General features: G+C 36.2%; 1 protein-coding gene and 1 pseudogene across 1 annotated transcript; both read right to left on the bottom strand.

The window, feature by feature from the left end:
• Positions 1-9,221: 9,221 nt before the first annotated feature.
• On the bottom strand, positions 9,222-9,757 carry LOC147938233 (putative germin-like protein subfamily 2 member 5 pseudogene; annotated as a pseudogene).
• Positions 9,758-15,031: 5,274 nt separating this feature from the next.
• Positions 15,032-16,321, bottom strand: LOC147938232 (uncharacterized). Its single transcript, XM_087465538.1, has 6 exons — positions 16,187-16,321; positions 15,864-16,097; positions 15,578-15,708; positions 15,355-15,497; positions 15,191-15,275; positions 15,032-15,101 (listed from the first exon to the last, which is right to left on the bottom strand). The coding sequence occupies exons 1-6, from the start codon at positions 16,319-16,321 to the stop codon at positions 15,032-15,034; spliced, it is 798 nt and encodes a 265-aa protein (XP_087321664.1).
• Between the last annotated feature and the right edge of the window lie 2,207 nt (positions 16,322-18,528).

Raw genomic sequence — 18,528 nt, 5'->3', positions numbered from 1 at the left:
ATTAAATTTAAAAGAAGATAAAGTAAATATTTTAGTAATCTATCTATAAAGATAAATAGATACACCGAGGTATCCAATGTGACATTTGGTGTAAAAGGTGCGACTCTGCGGTTGAGACTATTAATCATGTTTTCTTTGAATGTCCTCGCTTGTGTGAAGTTTCGGATGTATCTCTGACTCTGGTTTCGTCAGAGGGTTTTACATATGAGTCGGTGTAATCGAATTTGGATTTTTTTTTCTGAAAGGGTGCCTCTCAAAAGGGTGATCCTGATCAACTTCTTCAATTACCATGAATTTTATGGGCAATCTGGAAAGCCATAAACGAAAACGTTTTTCAAGGTTTAGAGATTGAGGCAAATGATATAATTGCTAAGGCTTTGGGCGATAAGTTAGCCTGGGAAAAGGCGCTCTCTTTTACGGTGGTCTTGTCAGCTCCATCTCCATCTTCGCATGTCCATGTTTTTCACCTCTTGTCTAAGACGGAGCCTCTCCCACTGCATTTGGAGTTAGAAGAGTTGTTGTAGGTCATGGAGCGGATACATGCTGTAGGAATCACTTGTCAACATTTTGAGACTGATTGTGCTGAGTTACTCACTATGGTGCATTCCAAGATTGCCCGTCTTTCTCTAACCTGCTCGATGAGTTTAACTCGCTGGAGTCCTTCCTACTATTCTTCATCTCCTGGATCCCGCGTGCAGCAAATACGAAGGCGGAGTATCTTGCATGTGTTTCGCGTTCTCTTATCTCTGAAGTTTCTTTAATAAACCCCTTCCCTCCAGCTTGAGCAACTAACTGGAAATTTCCTTTTAATTTATTGTTTGGTTGAAAAAATAAATAAATAGATACACTTTTAGTTAATGAAAATAGTTGTAGGTAAGTTCAAAGTTATTAAAATAAAATGAAATTTAATAAAGAATATATATTTAATTCTTTTCGTAAGTAAAAACAAGATAAACTTTTAGTTATAGAAAATAGTTGTTATTTTTTTTGCTATAATACACTAATGTATATCCATTTACAAATATACTATCTATATTAGCACTAAAATTGTATTTGTACGCACAAAAATATTTTACTTGTAAAATATACTCTTTAGTCTTTACTACAAACAACAAATTTTATTTATGAACACATTAAATAACCTATTATATATCTCTTTACTTTAATATTTTTATAGTTACAAAAACACATACGTTAATCTTACATACTCATATCTTATATATATTACAATAACAGTCTTTTTGAATAAATTATTTGATTGGTGAAAAAAATATGAGACGATTATAATTTCGAATTTTTATTTATTAGGTTTTCTTTTTTCTATTTTACTTTTATATAAAATCTTTTTATGGTAGGTTTTGAATTTTATTTTTATTTTTAAAATTTTTAATAAATTTAGAATTGACACGTGTCAACATCTGAATGATACAATTGACACATGTCACGATCTTGTTAATGAGTAATTTTGACATCAAGCTTTTTGCTATAATACACTAATGTATATCCATTTACAAATATACTATCTACATTACCACTAAAAATGTATTTGTACACACAAAAATATTTTACTTGTAAAATATGCTCTTTAGTCTTTACTACAAACAACAAATTTTATTTATGAACACATTAAATAACCTATTATATATCTCTTTACTTTAATATTTTTATAGTTACAAAAACACATACGTTAATCTTACATACTCATATCTTATATATATTACAATAACAGTCTTTTTGAATAAATTATTTGATTGGTGAAAAAAATATGAGACGATTATAATTTCGAATTTTTATTTATTAGGTTTTCTTTTTTCTATTTTACTTTTATATAAAATCTTTTTATGGTAGGTTTTGAATTTTATTTTTATTTTTAAAATTTTTAATAAATTTAGAATTGACACGTGTCAACATCTGAATGATACAATTGACACATGTCACGATCTTGTTAATGAGTAATTTTGACATCAAGCTTTTTGCTATAATACACTAATGTATATCCATTTACAAATATACTATCTACATTACCACTAAAAATGTATTTGTACACACAAAAATATTTTACTTGTAAAATATGCTCTTTAGTCTTTACTACAAACAACAAATTTTATTTATGAACACATTAAATAACCTATTATATATCTCTTAACTTTAATATTTTTATAGTTACAAAAACACATACGTTAATCTTACATACTCATATCTTATATATATTACAATAACAGTCTTTTTGAATAAATTATTTGATTGGTGAAAAAAATATGAGACGACTATAATTTCGAATTTCTATTTATTAGGTTTTCTTTTCTCTATATATTTCTTATATATATATATTACAATAACAGTCTTTTTGAATAAATTATTTGATTGGTGAAAAAAATATGAGAAGATTATAATTTCGAATTTCTATTTATTAGGTTTTCTTTTCTCTATTTTACTTTTATATAAAATCTTTTTATGGTAAGTTTTGAATTTTTACATTTTTATTTTTAAAGTTTTTAATAAATTTAGAATTGACACGTTTCAACCTCTGAATGATACAATTGACATATGTCACGATCTTGTTAATTAGTAATTTTGACATCAAACTTTATATAATAAGATCGCGCTTATAATTTTCTATTATTTTTCTATTTATGTCAAATTATTATTATTTTTTTTTTTTCAACCTTTATTGGTTGGTCATAGACCCTTCTTTTGCAACCATAATTGTTATCATTCATTCAATCCCAAAGCCAGATAAATAGTAAAAGCTCATCAACCTAATTGTTAGATAAAATAGGCTAATCAAACAAAAGCTTACAACAAACATAGATAGATAGATTGAAAAAACATAAATTGTTGTGAGTTTGGAGACTGTGACACCATGGTTTGCGGATAGGTTTAAAAGAATTGATTTGGCCACCTATATCACCAAAGTGCACTTATCGTTAAGATCAAGGATCCTGAGAGAACTCCAAGTTATGTGTGTTTGAGCTGGAGTAGTTTCAACATGGGTGACCTTTCGGGAAGTGATTGTCGGAACTGTGCGACAAAATATAAAAAATATCATATGGTGATTTATCGGAGTAAGTATTTAAAGCCTCCCGCACGTAATAAACCGGTCGTCGGATATGGGTGGGCTAGAAGTAGACGTGGGGTCCACTGAGGAAGGTGGGCCCATGGACTGGGAGTAGACTTGGGGTTCACTAAGAAAGGTGGCAGTCGGGGCGTTTCAAAGACAAATGCTACATCATGGTGTGTCAAAGACACTTCCACCAATACATTAGAAAATTTAACATTAGTTACTATCAAAAGATTTTTTGACGTTAGAAAATGGTCTTTAGTTTCATTGGTTGTCGGAGCAACCAATTTTGAGATAACTAAAAGATGTGAACATGTTCTCTCTACACATGAGGAGGGCAGAGCCGAAGTTCTCTCTATGTTGGAGGAGGTTGGAAGCAAGGTTATCTTATCAAGGGAGGAAGGTGGAGGAGGTTGGACGCAAGGTTATCTTACCAATGGAGGAAGGTGGAGCCAAGGTTCTCTCCATGGTAGAGGAGGTTGGACGCAAGGTTCTCTCCATAAGGGAGGAGGGCGGAGCCGAGGTTCTTTCCATGGTTGGTCATACACTATTGTGATGTTACATCATTCATTAGTATACTAGGTAATATATTTTTTATTCAAAATGTTTGTTGAGCTAATAATTTTAGTAATAAAAAAAAACTATGCAAAAGTGAAAGTAAAAAAAAACATATAATAGTTGGCTCAATGTGTTCATACAAATATTTTCTAGATGGTGGTAAAGAATATATTTGTAACATACAATATATTTAGGTGTAAAAAATACGCTTTTAATGGTAACGTACATACGAGATTTGTAAATGAATATAAATCAGTATATTATAGTAAAAATATAACTTATAAATAACGTTATTTATAAAACTTTAAACCTGCACATCGGGCAAATCCTTATCTAGTAAAATATAAAACTATAATATTATCTTTAATATTACAGTAAACACATAAAAACATAATTAAAAAATTTTATGATTTTAATTAAAAGTTTGTACATTAGTTATTGTAAAACATCATAAACTCTTAATTTCAATGTCTAAATAACAAAAAAGTATATATTTGATTTATATTTGGCTTCAAAAATAATTGGTATATACAAAATTAAGTGGGAAGTAATCGGATCGGACGGATTATAGTCAAATTAGATGGTATAATCAGATAATCGATGCTAGGTGTGGACAGAGCCGGCGCAAAAGCCAAGCCTAGAAGCATGAGCTTGTGGCCTTTTTTTTGCCTGTATTTTAAATATAACTTTCGGCCTTATTTTCCAAGAAAATGTGTTAAGTCTAGTGCTATTTGACTTGATTTTGCATGGCGTAATCGGTTCTAGATGGAAATTTTTAAAATAGGGATGAGACACAAAAAATTACGTTCTGTTCTTCGCCGCCAATTCCATTCATTCTCTTGTTTCTCTCATCTATCTGTTAAAAGTGTAATATTACACCAACACAACACTTAAATGTTTTTTACTTACAATTAATTACACACAAAATGAGCCCATCTAGATATTGGGCCTTACAAAACCGAGGAAGGCCTAGAGGCCTTTTTGTCTTGTTCTACGACTTGTCTTCTTTTTCTACAACTACTCTTCTTCTCTCTTGATGCAAAAAGCAAAACCCTTGGCTCTTCAACCTCTTCCCCTCACTCTGCTTCTTGCTTTCGCTTTTGCAACTTAAATTAATCAAAGGATCAATTTCCAACACTCTCAACCCCTGAACCATTGCACAAGTCTTGGATTTGGATTCGGATCCAAATATGGATCGGATGAAGCTTTCGTTCCCGCCGGAAAGTCCACCACTTTCAGTCATCGTTGCTCTCTCTATCTCAGCCTCTCCTGTAACTGTTGATTCCTCCGCAGCCAACGTCGCTTCTTTTGTCTTCTCCGACGGGTACTTTTTCCTTTCTTTTTCTCCGTCTGATTTTACTTTTTTTTTTGTTTTTTTTCTTTCGCTGAAAGTTCTTCGGATTCTTTGATTTTTAGGAGGAAATTGAGTGGAACCACTGTTCTTCTTCCATTTGTTGGTCGAACAGCTAACAAGCTTCTTGATTTCTATGGCCACGATGCTTTTGATTCTTCCCAGGTCTCTTGATTCTTCCTGATTTCTATGATCAACTTCTCTCTTAGCGATGAGCAAGGGATGCATAATCGATCTCCTTTAAACAAGTAGCTTTCTCGAATATGATAATCTGCAGAAGGATGCTTCTCGTTGCATTTGGCCCATAGTTCTTTGAATTTAACATCATTTTTATACAACTCCTTCATAAACTCAAATCCCACAATCTCTTGTGTTAAAGTAGTTAGTAGTGACGCCCTTCTACTCAAAGCATCAACCACCTTATTAAGCGCACCTGACTTATGCTGGATTATAAAAGGAAATTTCTGCAGGAAGCTAACCCAACGAGCATGCATTTTGTTAATCACCTTTTGGCTGTGAAGAAACTTCAAAGCTTGGTGGTCAGTGAAAAAAATGAACTCTCTCTGAATCAAATAATGCTCCCATTGCCTTAGGGCTCTAAATACTGCATAGAACTTTTGATCATAGGTGCTCCACTTCTGTCGAGCTTCACTCAATTTCTCGCTGAAGAAAGCCACTGGTCGTTTTTGTTGAGACAAGACAGCACCTATTCCCACTCCACTAGCATCACATTCAACTTGGAACATTTTATCAAAATCAGGCAATGCTAGAACTAGTGCAGTAGCTTTCCCTTGATTAAATCAAAACTTTTTTCTTGCTCAAAACCCCATTGAAACTCTCCTTTCTTCAAACACTCAGTAATACGAGAAGTAATAGTAACGAAATCTCTTATAAATCTCCTTTAGAAGGTAGCAAGACCATGAAAGCTGCGCACATCACTGACTGATTTTGGGACAGGCCAATCCCTAATAGCTTTCACTTTATCTTCGTCAACATGAATCCCTTCTTCTCCAACAACAAAACCTAAGAAGAACAACTTATTGGTGCTGAATGTACATTTTTTTAGATTAATGTATAACTTATTCTCTTCTAAGACCTGAAACACCTGTCTCACATGCTCCAAATGATCTTCGTTTGTTTTACTGTAGATAAAAATATCATCAAAATAAACACCACAAAAGAACCTGTAAACGGACAAAGAATTTGATTCATTAGCCGCATGAAGGTACTAGGGGCGTTTGACAGCCTAAATGGCATCACCAGCCACTCATACAATCCATCTTTGCTTTTAAAAGCTGTTTTCCATTCATCTCCAGGCCTAATTCGTATCTGATGGTATCCACTGCGAAGATCTATCTTAGAAAAGACCTTAGAACCAGTTAACTTGTCAAGCATGTCGTCCAATCTAAGAATAGGGAAACGATACTTGATAGTTATCTTGTTGATAGCTCTGCTATCTACACACATCGGCCATTGATTTCCTTTCTTAGGGGCAAGAAGGACTGGCACTGCACAAGGACTCATGCTCTCACGAATGACTCTTTCCTTAACAAATCTTCAATTTGTTCCCTTAAAATCTCATTTTCTTTAGGACACATATGGTAATGGGGAAGGTTTGGTAAGCTTGATCCTAGAATAAGGTCAATCTGATGTTGGATGTTGCGCATAGGAGGTAGTTCTTGTGGTAACTCATCTGCAATCAACTCCTTAAAGTCCTGTAGAATCTCTAGTATTTCTCTTGGAGTTGTTACTTCTTCTGTTACAACACTCATCAGACCTTTAATCACCACCGGACAGATACATTCAGATTCTTTTATTGCTTCACCTAGCTCTCTTTTACTATCTGTCAATACCAAGAAGTTAGAATTTTTCCTCCCTGGATTCTGATCAAGGTGTGAAATAGGAGCCATAGCAGTCTTGTGCCCATTCCATGAAAACATTAACACGTTATCTCTTCCTCGATATGTAACGTCATTATTGTACTGCCAAAGGCGACCAAGTATGATATGACAAACATCCATGTCAAGAACATCACACTATACCTCTTATTTGTAATGTTTTCCAATGGAGATCGGAACCTTACAAGATAGTGTTACTCGATATCGAGAGCCTTTACTCACCCATCCTAAAGCATATGGCTTCTCAAGTGGCGTTGTGGGTAACTTCAGATATTCAACCAGTTTATGAGAAACTAGGTTTTCTGTGCTACCATTATCCACTATCAAGTTGCAGACTTTGTCGTTAATTGAACACCTTGTTATGAACAAATTTTTTCGCTGTCCTTCTTCCTTAGATGATAACAAGACCCTTTCAAGTACAATGTTTATCATCTCATTCGACTCTTCTTCAGCAAATTAAACACCTGCATATTCATCCTCTTCTTCATGCTCTTCTTCCTCCTCTAGCAAAGTTGTAGTTCTCCTACTCGGACAAACATTTGATTTGTGACCTTGTCCTTGACAGCGGAAACACTTGTCGATGGATAGTCTCGCATATGTGTTACTTTGCTTTTGGATTGGTGCTTTATTCTGCTGAGCATTATTAGAACCATTGTTAGAACTTCCAGCTCCTTTGTTGCCAGTGTTTGGATCCCTGTTAGCTTTTTTTGTTGCCAGTGTTTGGATCCTTGTCTTTCTCTCCAATGGGTTTGAAACTGTTCTGAACTGAGGGCTTCTTGAAGGTTGAGAACCCCCAAGATGATTTCTCCATCAATTCTGCTTTCAAAGCTAGACTCGAGGCTTCTTGTACCGTCCATATAGTCTGTAACCCTATCTTTCCTTGAATAGAGCCCTTTAAACCACCGATGTATCTAGCCACTTTCTGATTCTCTGTTTCATTCAAGTCATTACGTTCAGAGAAACGTAAGAATTCAGCCGTGTAGTCCGTCACTGTTCTGTTTCCTTGAACACAATCAATGTACATCTTGTAGAGAATCTGTTCGTAATTTTCTGGTAAGAAACGCTCCATTATCAGTTGTTTCATTCGACGCCAAGTTATAAATGGACCCTTCCTTTGTCTTTGTCTTTGGAGGACTAGTTTATAACATCAGTCTTCTTCAATCTGATTGCCACCATCTTGACCTGTTTATTCTCCAGGACACCCATAACATCGAAGAATCGATCAACATCAATTTGCCAGTCCAGAAATTCCTCTACTCCCATAGTCCCATAGAACAATGGAATATCTGCTTTCATTCGGTAATCATGATTGTTTTGATTCCCTTGTTCTTCATCTTCTTCTTCCGATTCCTCCTCCGAGCTGGAATTTTCAACAACAACACGATTGTGCCTGCCTTCTTGTCGATTGTTTCCACCATGCTGTTGGTTGTTTCCACCTTGCTGGACCCGGGCGGGTTCCTTAACGACCGGATTGTTTCCACCCTGTTGATTTGGATTTGGTCCCCTTCCTTCTCCTCCCCCTTGCGTCGCGTTAGCAATAGTTGGGGTAAAGCCGCAACTTGGTTAGTCAACGCTGTTAGCAGAGCTCCTAAAGCCTCAATATCTGCTTTGGTTGGTGTTTGATCACCCATGGCTTAATCAAGCTTCGAAAAGAGTAGGAGAAACCTGTTCTGCTACCACTTGACGCAGTTGGAAACTCTAGGATTAGCAAGCATTAAACCTAGTTAGAAATCAAGTTCTCAAGCGTGAACTTGACTGATAGAAATTCTGGAAATCCACCAGATTAGAAAGAAAACTCTCTCTGCTTTTTATTAATTAGAATCAAAACTGTTTTGCCAATAACCTAGACTCTCTCTATATATAGAGAAGAAACCCAAAACACATAATAGAAAACTCTAAACAGAAATAGAAAACTAACATAAGTAATTATATCAAAAGAAAAGTTAAATTCACTAAATTGCTCCTACGTCACATTGACACTTGGTGATTCGAATATGAGGAATCTGAAATGTGGAGATGTGATTCAGCTTGAGAGGAAAGGCTATTTCAGATGTGATGTGCCTTTTGTCAAATCGTCTAAGCCCATTGTCATGTTCTCTATTCCAGATGGTAGAGCGGCTAAGTGATGAATGAACATGGCACAGAAGAAAAAACTCTATTTTTGATTTTCCCATTTTGTTGAGAAATTTGCTCGTTAGGTTCAAGACAATGAAAAATAGAGCTTTTATCAGTTCTTTGCTTATTTTTTTTTTTTAAATCTCATTATAGTTTAAAGTTGCAAACTTGTCTCCATTCATTCTACTCTGCTTAGTGTTTACATTTTGAGACCAGCTGCAATGACTTAACGAGAATGTCATCGGGAATAGCTCCAAAGAGAGGCGACAATTGATAGTATTCCGGGAAATTGGCTATCGAACGCTGCTATAAGTTTTCCAGCGGATGAAATGATCTCGGAGGCGCGTGGGTGGACATGAGGTGGGTTTAGGCTGTTTGTGGCGTAATCGATGGAGAACATGGAGAGGCCGAGGGTGTTGAGTCCTGGTAAGCGGAGGCTAAGCCTTGGAAGTAGAAGTCTTCCGGTGTCATTTGTGTTGAGTCCTTGCAAGTGTATCCGTTGACCTTGACCGCTTCATTTTGTCAAACAAACAAAATTAGATAAATTTTGACAAGAACAAAAAAAAAAAAGAGAGCAGAAAGTGTAGTTAAGTTCAAATAATTTATAGTTACACTATTGAATAAGAAGAATATTTGAAGATTTCAATCATGTGCCGTCCACTTGCCTCTTTTATACATTTTGACAAATACTATATCATTTACAAAAGGACTTTAAAAAAAAAGGCTATATTAATCTATATACCTGGTTGACGAAACAATTAAATTTGTAGCCATGATAATTTTTTAATTAAGTAGGAAAGATAAACAAAACACAAACCAAAATACTCCTTACTCTTTCAATTAATTACAGAATTACCATTGATTGAAATTTTGTTATTTTTACTATCGTGACTGCTATTTATTTTAATACCAGAGACACTATTTATCACCGGATACTATTCATCAACCATCTATTAACACTGCTATCAGAACGATGACACAATTTATCACCATACAAACATATAGTGTTATTTTTTTTTGTGATTTGTATGTATAAGTATTTTATTTACGTGTTAAATGATATAGTATCATGATAAATTCACATAACATATGCTATATGGATAGTTATCATGCTAAACGAGTTATTATATTATACAAAAGAACTTATAAAAATACATAAATATATTACTACTGATAACCATAATGTTAACACACTACACATATTTGTAACATGTTAAGATACAAAATACATCAAATAATATTTATATTAACCAGTTAAAATATTAAATAATATTACACATTGATAAATTAGGATGCCGAGGAGGTACATAACAAATGAATATATTGTATGTTAGATGCTAATTTATTTATTTAACATGATAAGAAAAATTGTATGTCGATAAGTTAACTGTTAGCACAATACAAAATTTATAAACATGCTATATAAAATATTAACAGGAATATGTTATTATTATTTTTTGTGAATTTTGTGTGTAAGTATTTTATTTACGTGTTAAATGATATAGTATCATGATAAGTTCACATAACATATAATAGTTATCATGTTAAACGAGTTATTATATTATACAAAATAACTTCTAAAAATACATAAATATATTACTACCGATAACAATAATGGTAACACACTATACATATTTGTAGCATGTTAAGATACAAAATACATAAAATAATATTTATATTAACCAGTTAAGATATTAAATAATATTACATATTAGTAAACTAGGATGCCGATGAGGTACATTAACAAATGAATATGTTGTATGTTAGATGATTATTTATTTATTTAACATGATAAGATAAAGGGAGAGTTAATATAATATTGCATAAAAGCTTCCTTATTACAAAAGTAACACACAATTGTTTGTAATTACTAGAATAATCCACCGTACCTATACTACCCCTGAAACTAGTGTTGGGAAAAAACGTAATTACGGCTAATGCCATTAGAAAAAAAAACATTGGAAATTGGGACTAAGTCTACCGAGCCTTTGATGGTAAATTTATACAGGTGGACTGATTAAAGGTGTACGTCAGATATTTTTGGTACACTTAGTTGTAGTGCTGGTACACTTAACCGTCGACGTAGATGGTACACTTAGTTTTAGTGTTGGTACACTTATCCATCGACGTATATGAAATCGATTCATTAGATTAAGTTGGTAGAGGAATTTCCCTTTGATGATAGACTTATGTTTTTAGCGCGTGTGGCGGCAAACGTAAAAGGGTGGGAAGATATTTATGGTAGACTAATGGGCTGTTGCGACAGATTTATACGACAGCCTTCTCTCGTTACAGATATTTTTGGTATACTTTGTTTGTTTTTTGAAATAGTTTTCGTAGTGTTCTGGTAGGCTTCTTGTCCGTGGTAGATTTAGTAAGCAAGATTGACAGCTGTAAAGTCTTACCAGAATAACACGAATTTGTTTGAGCTGGCAAAGACAGTCTAGCGTTGCGATAGACTTATTGGAGGAAGATCTAAACAGGTTTGCTGTTCTTCCCTAAATCTTTCCTCTGGGTGCATCCATGGAAGAGCAAGATATCGTTTTGGCGTGTGGGAGGTGGAGGGTAGACAAAAAGCGATGGTTGTTTGATGTTGATACCAGCAAAGGGTGCAGGATTATAGTTGCCGATAAAAAAACGAAGTTTGAAGACTTTACTGCTATGGTGTTCGATGACTTTGGTTTCTGTAAAGTAACTTCCGGCATAAAGTTGAGCTATATGTTAGATAGATATAAAAAAGCGGATGTGATATGCCACCGGTGATTGTTTCGAATGGTCGGCAGTTTCAAAACTTTCTCAAACAGAGCAGGGGTGACCTCATCCGGCTATGCGTTGAGATTATTGATAAATCTGGTGAAACCTTGTTCAAGGAAGTTAAGCCGAAAACACCAGAACCAACACCCAAGACCCCTGAAGTCGTTGTAGATGATTTCGTAGGCGGGGCAGAGGAAATGGGACAGAAAAATGAAGAGTACGAGAGTCGGAAGGTAGACGGTGAAGATAATGTAGGAAAGGATATAGATGAAGATGAAGCAGATGACGAGGAGAACAGTAGATTTGATTACTATGACGACAGCGATGGTGCAAGTTCAGGGGATGAAGACTATCTCCTTTACTCCAACTTCGCCCCAGATGGACCAGAGGAATCATTGGACGACGGACCTGGGGGTGGGTCTTGTATAGAGGAAAAGGTGTGTAACAAAGAGTCAAATATCCGTACCCGCAAGACTAACACTGCAGCTGAAGCAATTGAGAAGGAGGTTCGCAAAATAGAAAACGGAGGTGGTGATATTGCTGTGGGGGATAAGCTTGATAGCAAAGAAACGTTGGTGGCAAGGTTGAGGGTGCTGAGTGTATTAGATAAATATGATTACAATGTTCGATATTCAACGCCCAGTTTGTTAATCGTTGAGTGTTGGGTAAATCGTTGTAAATGGAGAATATGGGCTTCAACCATGGGTGATTCGCCGGTGTTTCATATTCGCTTATATTGTCGTGAACATACTTGCTCTGTTACGGAACGATTTGGCCGTAGCCGTAATGCTAAACCACCAATCCTAGCTCAATTATACAAGGATTATGTTGGTGGTGTGGGAGGTTCTGTTGTGCCAAATCTTGTTGGGGAATGGCTCAACCTACGATATGGTGTACAGGTGGGCTACTGAAATACTCTAAATCAAGTCTTTTTAACATGTTTGTTTTTGGTTGGCTTTGTGTATGTGATGGTATATAGGGTGTAAACGGAGAAATTTCTTATGTTGCTAGGGGGCTTTTTGTATGTGAAGACGTAGTGGAAACAATAACAAACAGATTGTAACTTTAGTTTGTTGGTTTTCTCAGAAATTAGTTGATTCTATGGCCTGCACATATATATAATTCGACCTAGTTGATATTGTTGAGTGCTGTTGTCTTTTACTGACCATTTTCATATAATAGCTTGGCTACTGGAAGGCACATCGTACACTTATAAAGGCGCGGGAGTATGTTAGGGGTACACCTGAAAGTGGATACGCTGAATTACCTGCATATTTATACAGGCTGAGGTCCTCTAATCCGGGGACCCTTACTAGACTGGTCGTTGATGCAGAAGACAGATTTAAGTATGTTTTCATTGAGCTTGCTGGATGCATTAAGGGTTTCAGGTATATGCGGAAAGTTGTAGTTGTAGATGGAACCTTTTTGAAAGGTGAATTCAAAGGGACTCTTCTGATAGCGACAACACAAGATGGAAATTTTAATATTTTCCCTCTGGCGTATGCGGTTGTTGATACAGAGAACGACGTCTGGTGGGAATGGTTCTTTACGCAATTAAATAGTGTAATTCCTGATGATGAAGAGCTTGCACTGATATCTGACCGGCATAAATCTATTGGTAAAGCTATCACTAAAGTGTACCCCCTGGCAAGTCGAGGAATCTGCACGTATCATCTTCACAAGAATATTATCCTGAGATTTAGTGGGAGCGAAACATTCCGGCTGGTAAAAAAAGCAGCTGCAGCGTACCGTGTAGTTGATTTCGAAGAAATCTTCCAGCAAATTCAAGAAGCGAATCCGCAACTGCATGCTTACTTGGTGCGTGCAGATGTATCCAAGTGGAGCAGGGCGCACTTTCCTGGTGATAGGTACAACTTCACCACGAGTAACATTGCGGAATCGCTAAACAAAGTACTGAATCCTGCGAGAGCCTATCCCATTGTAGAGTTATTAGAAGCTGTTCGGAATATGTTGACACGTTGGTTTGCTACAAGGAGAAAACAAGCTGCCGCAATGCCAACTTTACTCACCAAAGGAGTGGAGAACCTGTTACAGGTATGAGATTCATTAACATATCCATCGATATATATGTTAACGAAAGGCCTGGAAAATGATTGTGGATATGTTGTGTTGCTTTGGTTATATGAACTTACGCTTTCATTTACTCATAGGCACGTATTGAACATTCAAGGCGTCTGAAGGTTCAAGAAATTGATGAAGATCGATTTCAAGTAAGTGGTGGTACCTCAACGCATGTTGTCAATCTGAGGTATAAGAGGTGTTCATGTAGGCGTTTTGATTTAGAAAGGATGCCTTGCGTACATGCTATCGCAGCCGCATATACGGCCAACCAATCAGTTATAAACCAGTTCCATCCATACTTCCTCAGAGACAGACTCTGCAGTGGGTATGCGGAGGCGATAATGCCGATAGATACATCCTGCATCATCCCTACTGATATTACACCGTCCAGATGTAAACCGCCTTTTGTTAGGAATCCTCCAGGAAGGCCAAAGATGTCGAGGATGAAGTCTTTTATCGAGGTTGTGTTGGAGACGAAGCGGCCCCACAAACAGCATGCCTGTTCTCAGTGTCAACAGGTTGGCCACAACCGTACAACATGCCCAGCTAATACGCAACTGCATGCGAGACAATAGACGTGTTTTGTTTTCATGGAGGATAATACTCTTTTTTTCCTAAGTGCCACCATAGCTTTTCGTAACATGTTTATGATGGACCTTTTTAATTTGTAAGCCCACCTTTTTGTTTAGGGAACTATAATTGTTGTCGAAATTGGTTCCGACTGCCCTAGTTGGGCCTCATACTCGTGTGGGCTTTTTAGAAATGTCAAGCAAACGGTTTACTGTTTGAATAAGATAATTACAAAAGCAAAATATATCTGTTTGTGTATTTTATGTGGTTCATTAGAGAGGACATAATGCGATGGAAGGATAGTGTTGCAAATGTGTTAACCACATTTGCTGTACCCATGTCAACAGATAAAAGAAGTATGGTTCCTTCATCCGTTTTTTTTATGAACGGTTGACATGTAAACTTATCATGGATAACTATTGATGTGTACGTACATATATTATATTACGGAGTAGCAAATTTTAGATTTTGTTGACAAAATACAACCATAAATTATCCAGAATCAGCACGTACCATTGGGTTTATTCAAAAGTACAAACACACACACCAGGAAAAAAAATAGTTTGCATAGTTCTGTAGATGGTTCTTTCAATATAAGTAACTCCCTGAACTCTCCTTTTCGCCAACCTAGTTCCTTTTTTCTTAAGGTCCTGCATTCTCCCCAACGTGCTCCATTATATGTTCTATATAGTAACGTCCAGCAAATTCAGATCTGCGGTAATATAGAAAGTGTATTAACGTATTTGACAGTAGCAACATATACAATATTATGGGTTTTTAATAGGAAAACAAACAGCTTACATCGCCTTGTGATATTCCATTCCCTTGAAATCTGGTTTTATATAGATTTGCGAAGAGGCAGCTGTGTTGACGAGACATGGAGCACCTACAGAACATTTACAAAATTAGATGTATATGGTTTCACAAGGCTAGTTTCCTTATCTGATCTATCAAATCGAATGTACCTTCGTAGCTTCCAACCTTCCAGAACCGTAAAATACAAAAGACGGGTTCAGATGTAAAAGTAAGATGACACCCGAGTGCTTCCCAAGCATTTATGAAGCGAGCAGCATAGTCATCTAGGGTATGACACTTGAGGGTTTCATTCCTACGATTTTCTCATGTTAATATAGAACGGGAATAGGAAAAACCTTTATATTAAAATGTATTGGCACAAATCTATTTTACCTCCCATTCAGTAGGGTGATGACAACTTCATTGGCCGCATTTGCCCCCACGAGCAATCTTCTGTCTTCTACTCCAACTACACACCCACAGACATCTGATTCGGGGTAGACACATACTGTAAACGTTACGACCTATGTATTTTGATATGAAATTGTCTACTAACCTACTTATTTAGTATCAGGCCTAAAAACTAGTAATGTGCACAAATATATCAATTAGTTAAAGCAATCGTTTTTTAACGTTGTTCCAAACGATTTGTGTAATTGAAAATTGAAGATAAGCGTACCAAATGATATGGGATGGGTAATTCTCCCTCGAGATATATATAACCCAAATCCTCGAGCAGATCCATCGTCGAATCATCAGTGAATTTGATTTGGAAAGGATGATGTGTATTCCTCTCCTTAATCGTTGGCTGGATGACCTTGAAAGTCCTAATTTCATACCAATCACCATCATAGATATACTTCCTCATTTTCTTGTAGGTCCCTGGTAAAAACGCCACCTCGATTGTGTCACCCTATAAATTGCATATCAATCGTGTATAAGACCACTATGTTGGTTAACATCTTCGTGCAAATTTTATTATCAATCGTAAAGTGGACTAACCCGTGTATCAGCAAGGAGCAGAACCCGCTTTTGAAAGAACTCAGTAACATACCACGAATTCAAGACCTTTGCTTGTATAATCCAATTCGTTCTTCCTGGTCTAAGATCAGCGATGGCATCAACTCTAAATTCCATGGTTTTTTCTGATAATTTCCTGTTACTCGTTTCTACTCTGGGTTTGGAAAGGAGACAGGGTGATGCTATTTAAATAAAACAAAACGTCGCCACTGGTAGTTGCGTCTTTCTACCGACTCCCACTCTCTCCTTCTCTAATAAGCGCGACTCTTCGCTTTCTTTATTTTTCTTCGGGTGTATATTTCAAATTTTCTTAATTACGGGTCGATCGATCAGATTACGTATGTTATATTACATCAATAACGTTATGTAATTACATGTAAAATGGTATTGGATACGTTATTAAATTGTAAATTCAATCTTGTGTTGAACGCCAGTTAATCGTTATGTATTGTATATTGTATAGGTACACGTACACTGACAAGTTACAATCTTGTGTACGTTCAGTCATACTTTAATTCTTAATGTACGTACATACAACTAATTTACGTTGTGTACGTGGTATTATTTTATTATCTTGTTGATGTATGTTTTTCCCCTTCTACTTTCTTAATTACTTAATGGCGCCCAACCACTTCGACAAATTTCATTCAATGGTTGGAAATTGACTTATCTTAGTCACAATTTCGTTGAAACAACCCAATCACAAACGAGTTAACCAACCGTATGCACAGTTGGTACAAAACTATACATTACTCGTACCAGACGTAAGCACCCATGTACCCAAACACACTTTGTTGTACATACACAATAGGCAGATTTATCAATTGTGTATAGTTATTTTGCAAGATAGAACAGCAAAAAAATAAAGGATACAACATTAGGTGGTACATGATTCAAAAGAACTAGAAGAGAAAACCATGGAAACAAAAGGCCGCATTCAGTGTGCGTACACCCTATGACGAAGATATTAGTACGGCGTTTATAACAGAAGACCTTTAGATGAAACGTTTTGGGCGAAACATCTAAAGAGATAATATAACTAAAGGATCTCGGATATAGATTTCGCCAACCACCAAAGGCCGCAATTTGTGCACACCATGTCATAGTCTCGATAGTTGAGAGAGTACAAACCATGCTCCAATAAACACAATTAACCACATTCTGGAGAAGGGATCAAAGGGGCAATAGGATAGACGAATGAATCCCTGTACGTGTTTTGTCGTGCCGTCTGATATCTACCCAGCAACATGAACAACTCCCTGCCAAAAATCCTTGTTTGAGTTGTATTTAGTTGATAGTGGTATGCAAAAAACAGGTAAAGATAATGACCCGCCATGTCGAGGTTCCCATGTAACATAGAAAAAAACCCACATGCTAGTGTGGCATCATCTTCTGCGGGAACGTTACGAGTTAGAAGTGCAATACCTCCCTAAATGTCGCTTTCCTCGGCAACAACCCGGAGACCTTCGTAATAGATTGCCTTTTTGTTCCCAGCGTAAAGGCATTTTTCGAAGATATGCCGGTGCATCCCTTCCTCTTTTATTCTACGATTTCGGTGATGTAATTTTTGAAACCAATAAGGATGGCAAGTAATGTTGGAGATGTTAGCATCCTGGAGAACTTGAGCCGTTAGCGCTGTTTTCACTCCTCGAGGTCCTGCCTTGACTATTGGAGCAAGGTACTTCAAACCATCAACTGCAAGAAACCCGAAGATGATAACCAACATCTCATCTGGTAGATGAGGCATTTTTTGAGGCGCAAACGCCATCTTGCTGTGATTTATCTGTAGAGACTGCTACTTGTACAGAAGGGTGTTTGAAGAACTCAAAGTTCAGGTTGTACTCAGTGGGACTGGTACATATAATTTATAGAACACCAACGAGATACTTATTTAGCCAGCCCATCTACCCGTTTATTGTTGTAATGTGATGAGACATACGTCACTTACTACTGTGCTAGATTCAAACTCGCTGAGATATAAATTACATCACGTTTATGCTAACACGACTTTTGGGGGTAGGAGTTGTCACTTCATCTAACCTACCCTACGTAGAGCCTAGCGGAATTTAAGAGAAATAATTGTCTTAAGTAGTGTATAACGCAATTGACATCCGTTATTATGGTGGCGCCACGTATATACTAATACGAAATAGAAGAATCTACGTAAGAACTTATTTATATTTAATTTGCATAAAGGGAGATAATGACCGAACTCTTGCTTACCATTGTACGTACACTCAATTTACAAACTCTAATACGTTTAATGTGTTAAATTATAAACTATTGTACGTACACTAAACGTACATACTCTTGAACATACACTG

This window comes from Camelina sativa, chromosome 9 (assembly GCF_030686135.1).
Source record: "Camelina sativa cultivar CO46 ecotype springtype chromosome 9, ASM3068613v1".
NCBI lineage: Eukaryota > Viridiplantae > Streptophyta > Magnoliopsida > Brassicales > Brassicaceae > Camelina > Camelina sativa.
This window is presented reverse-complemented; position numbering and strand designations above follow the sequence as displayed.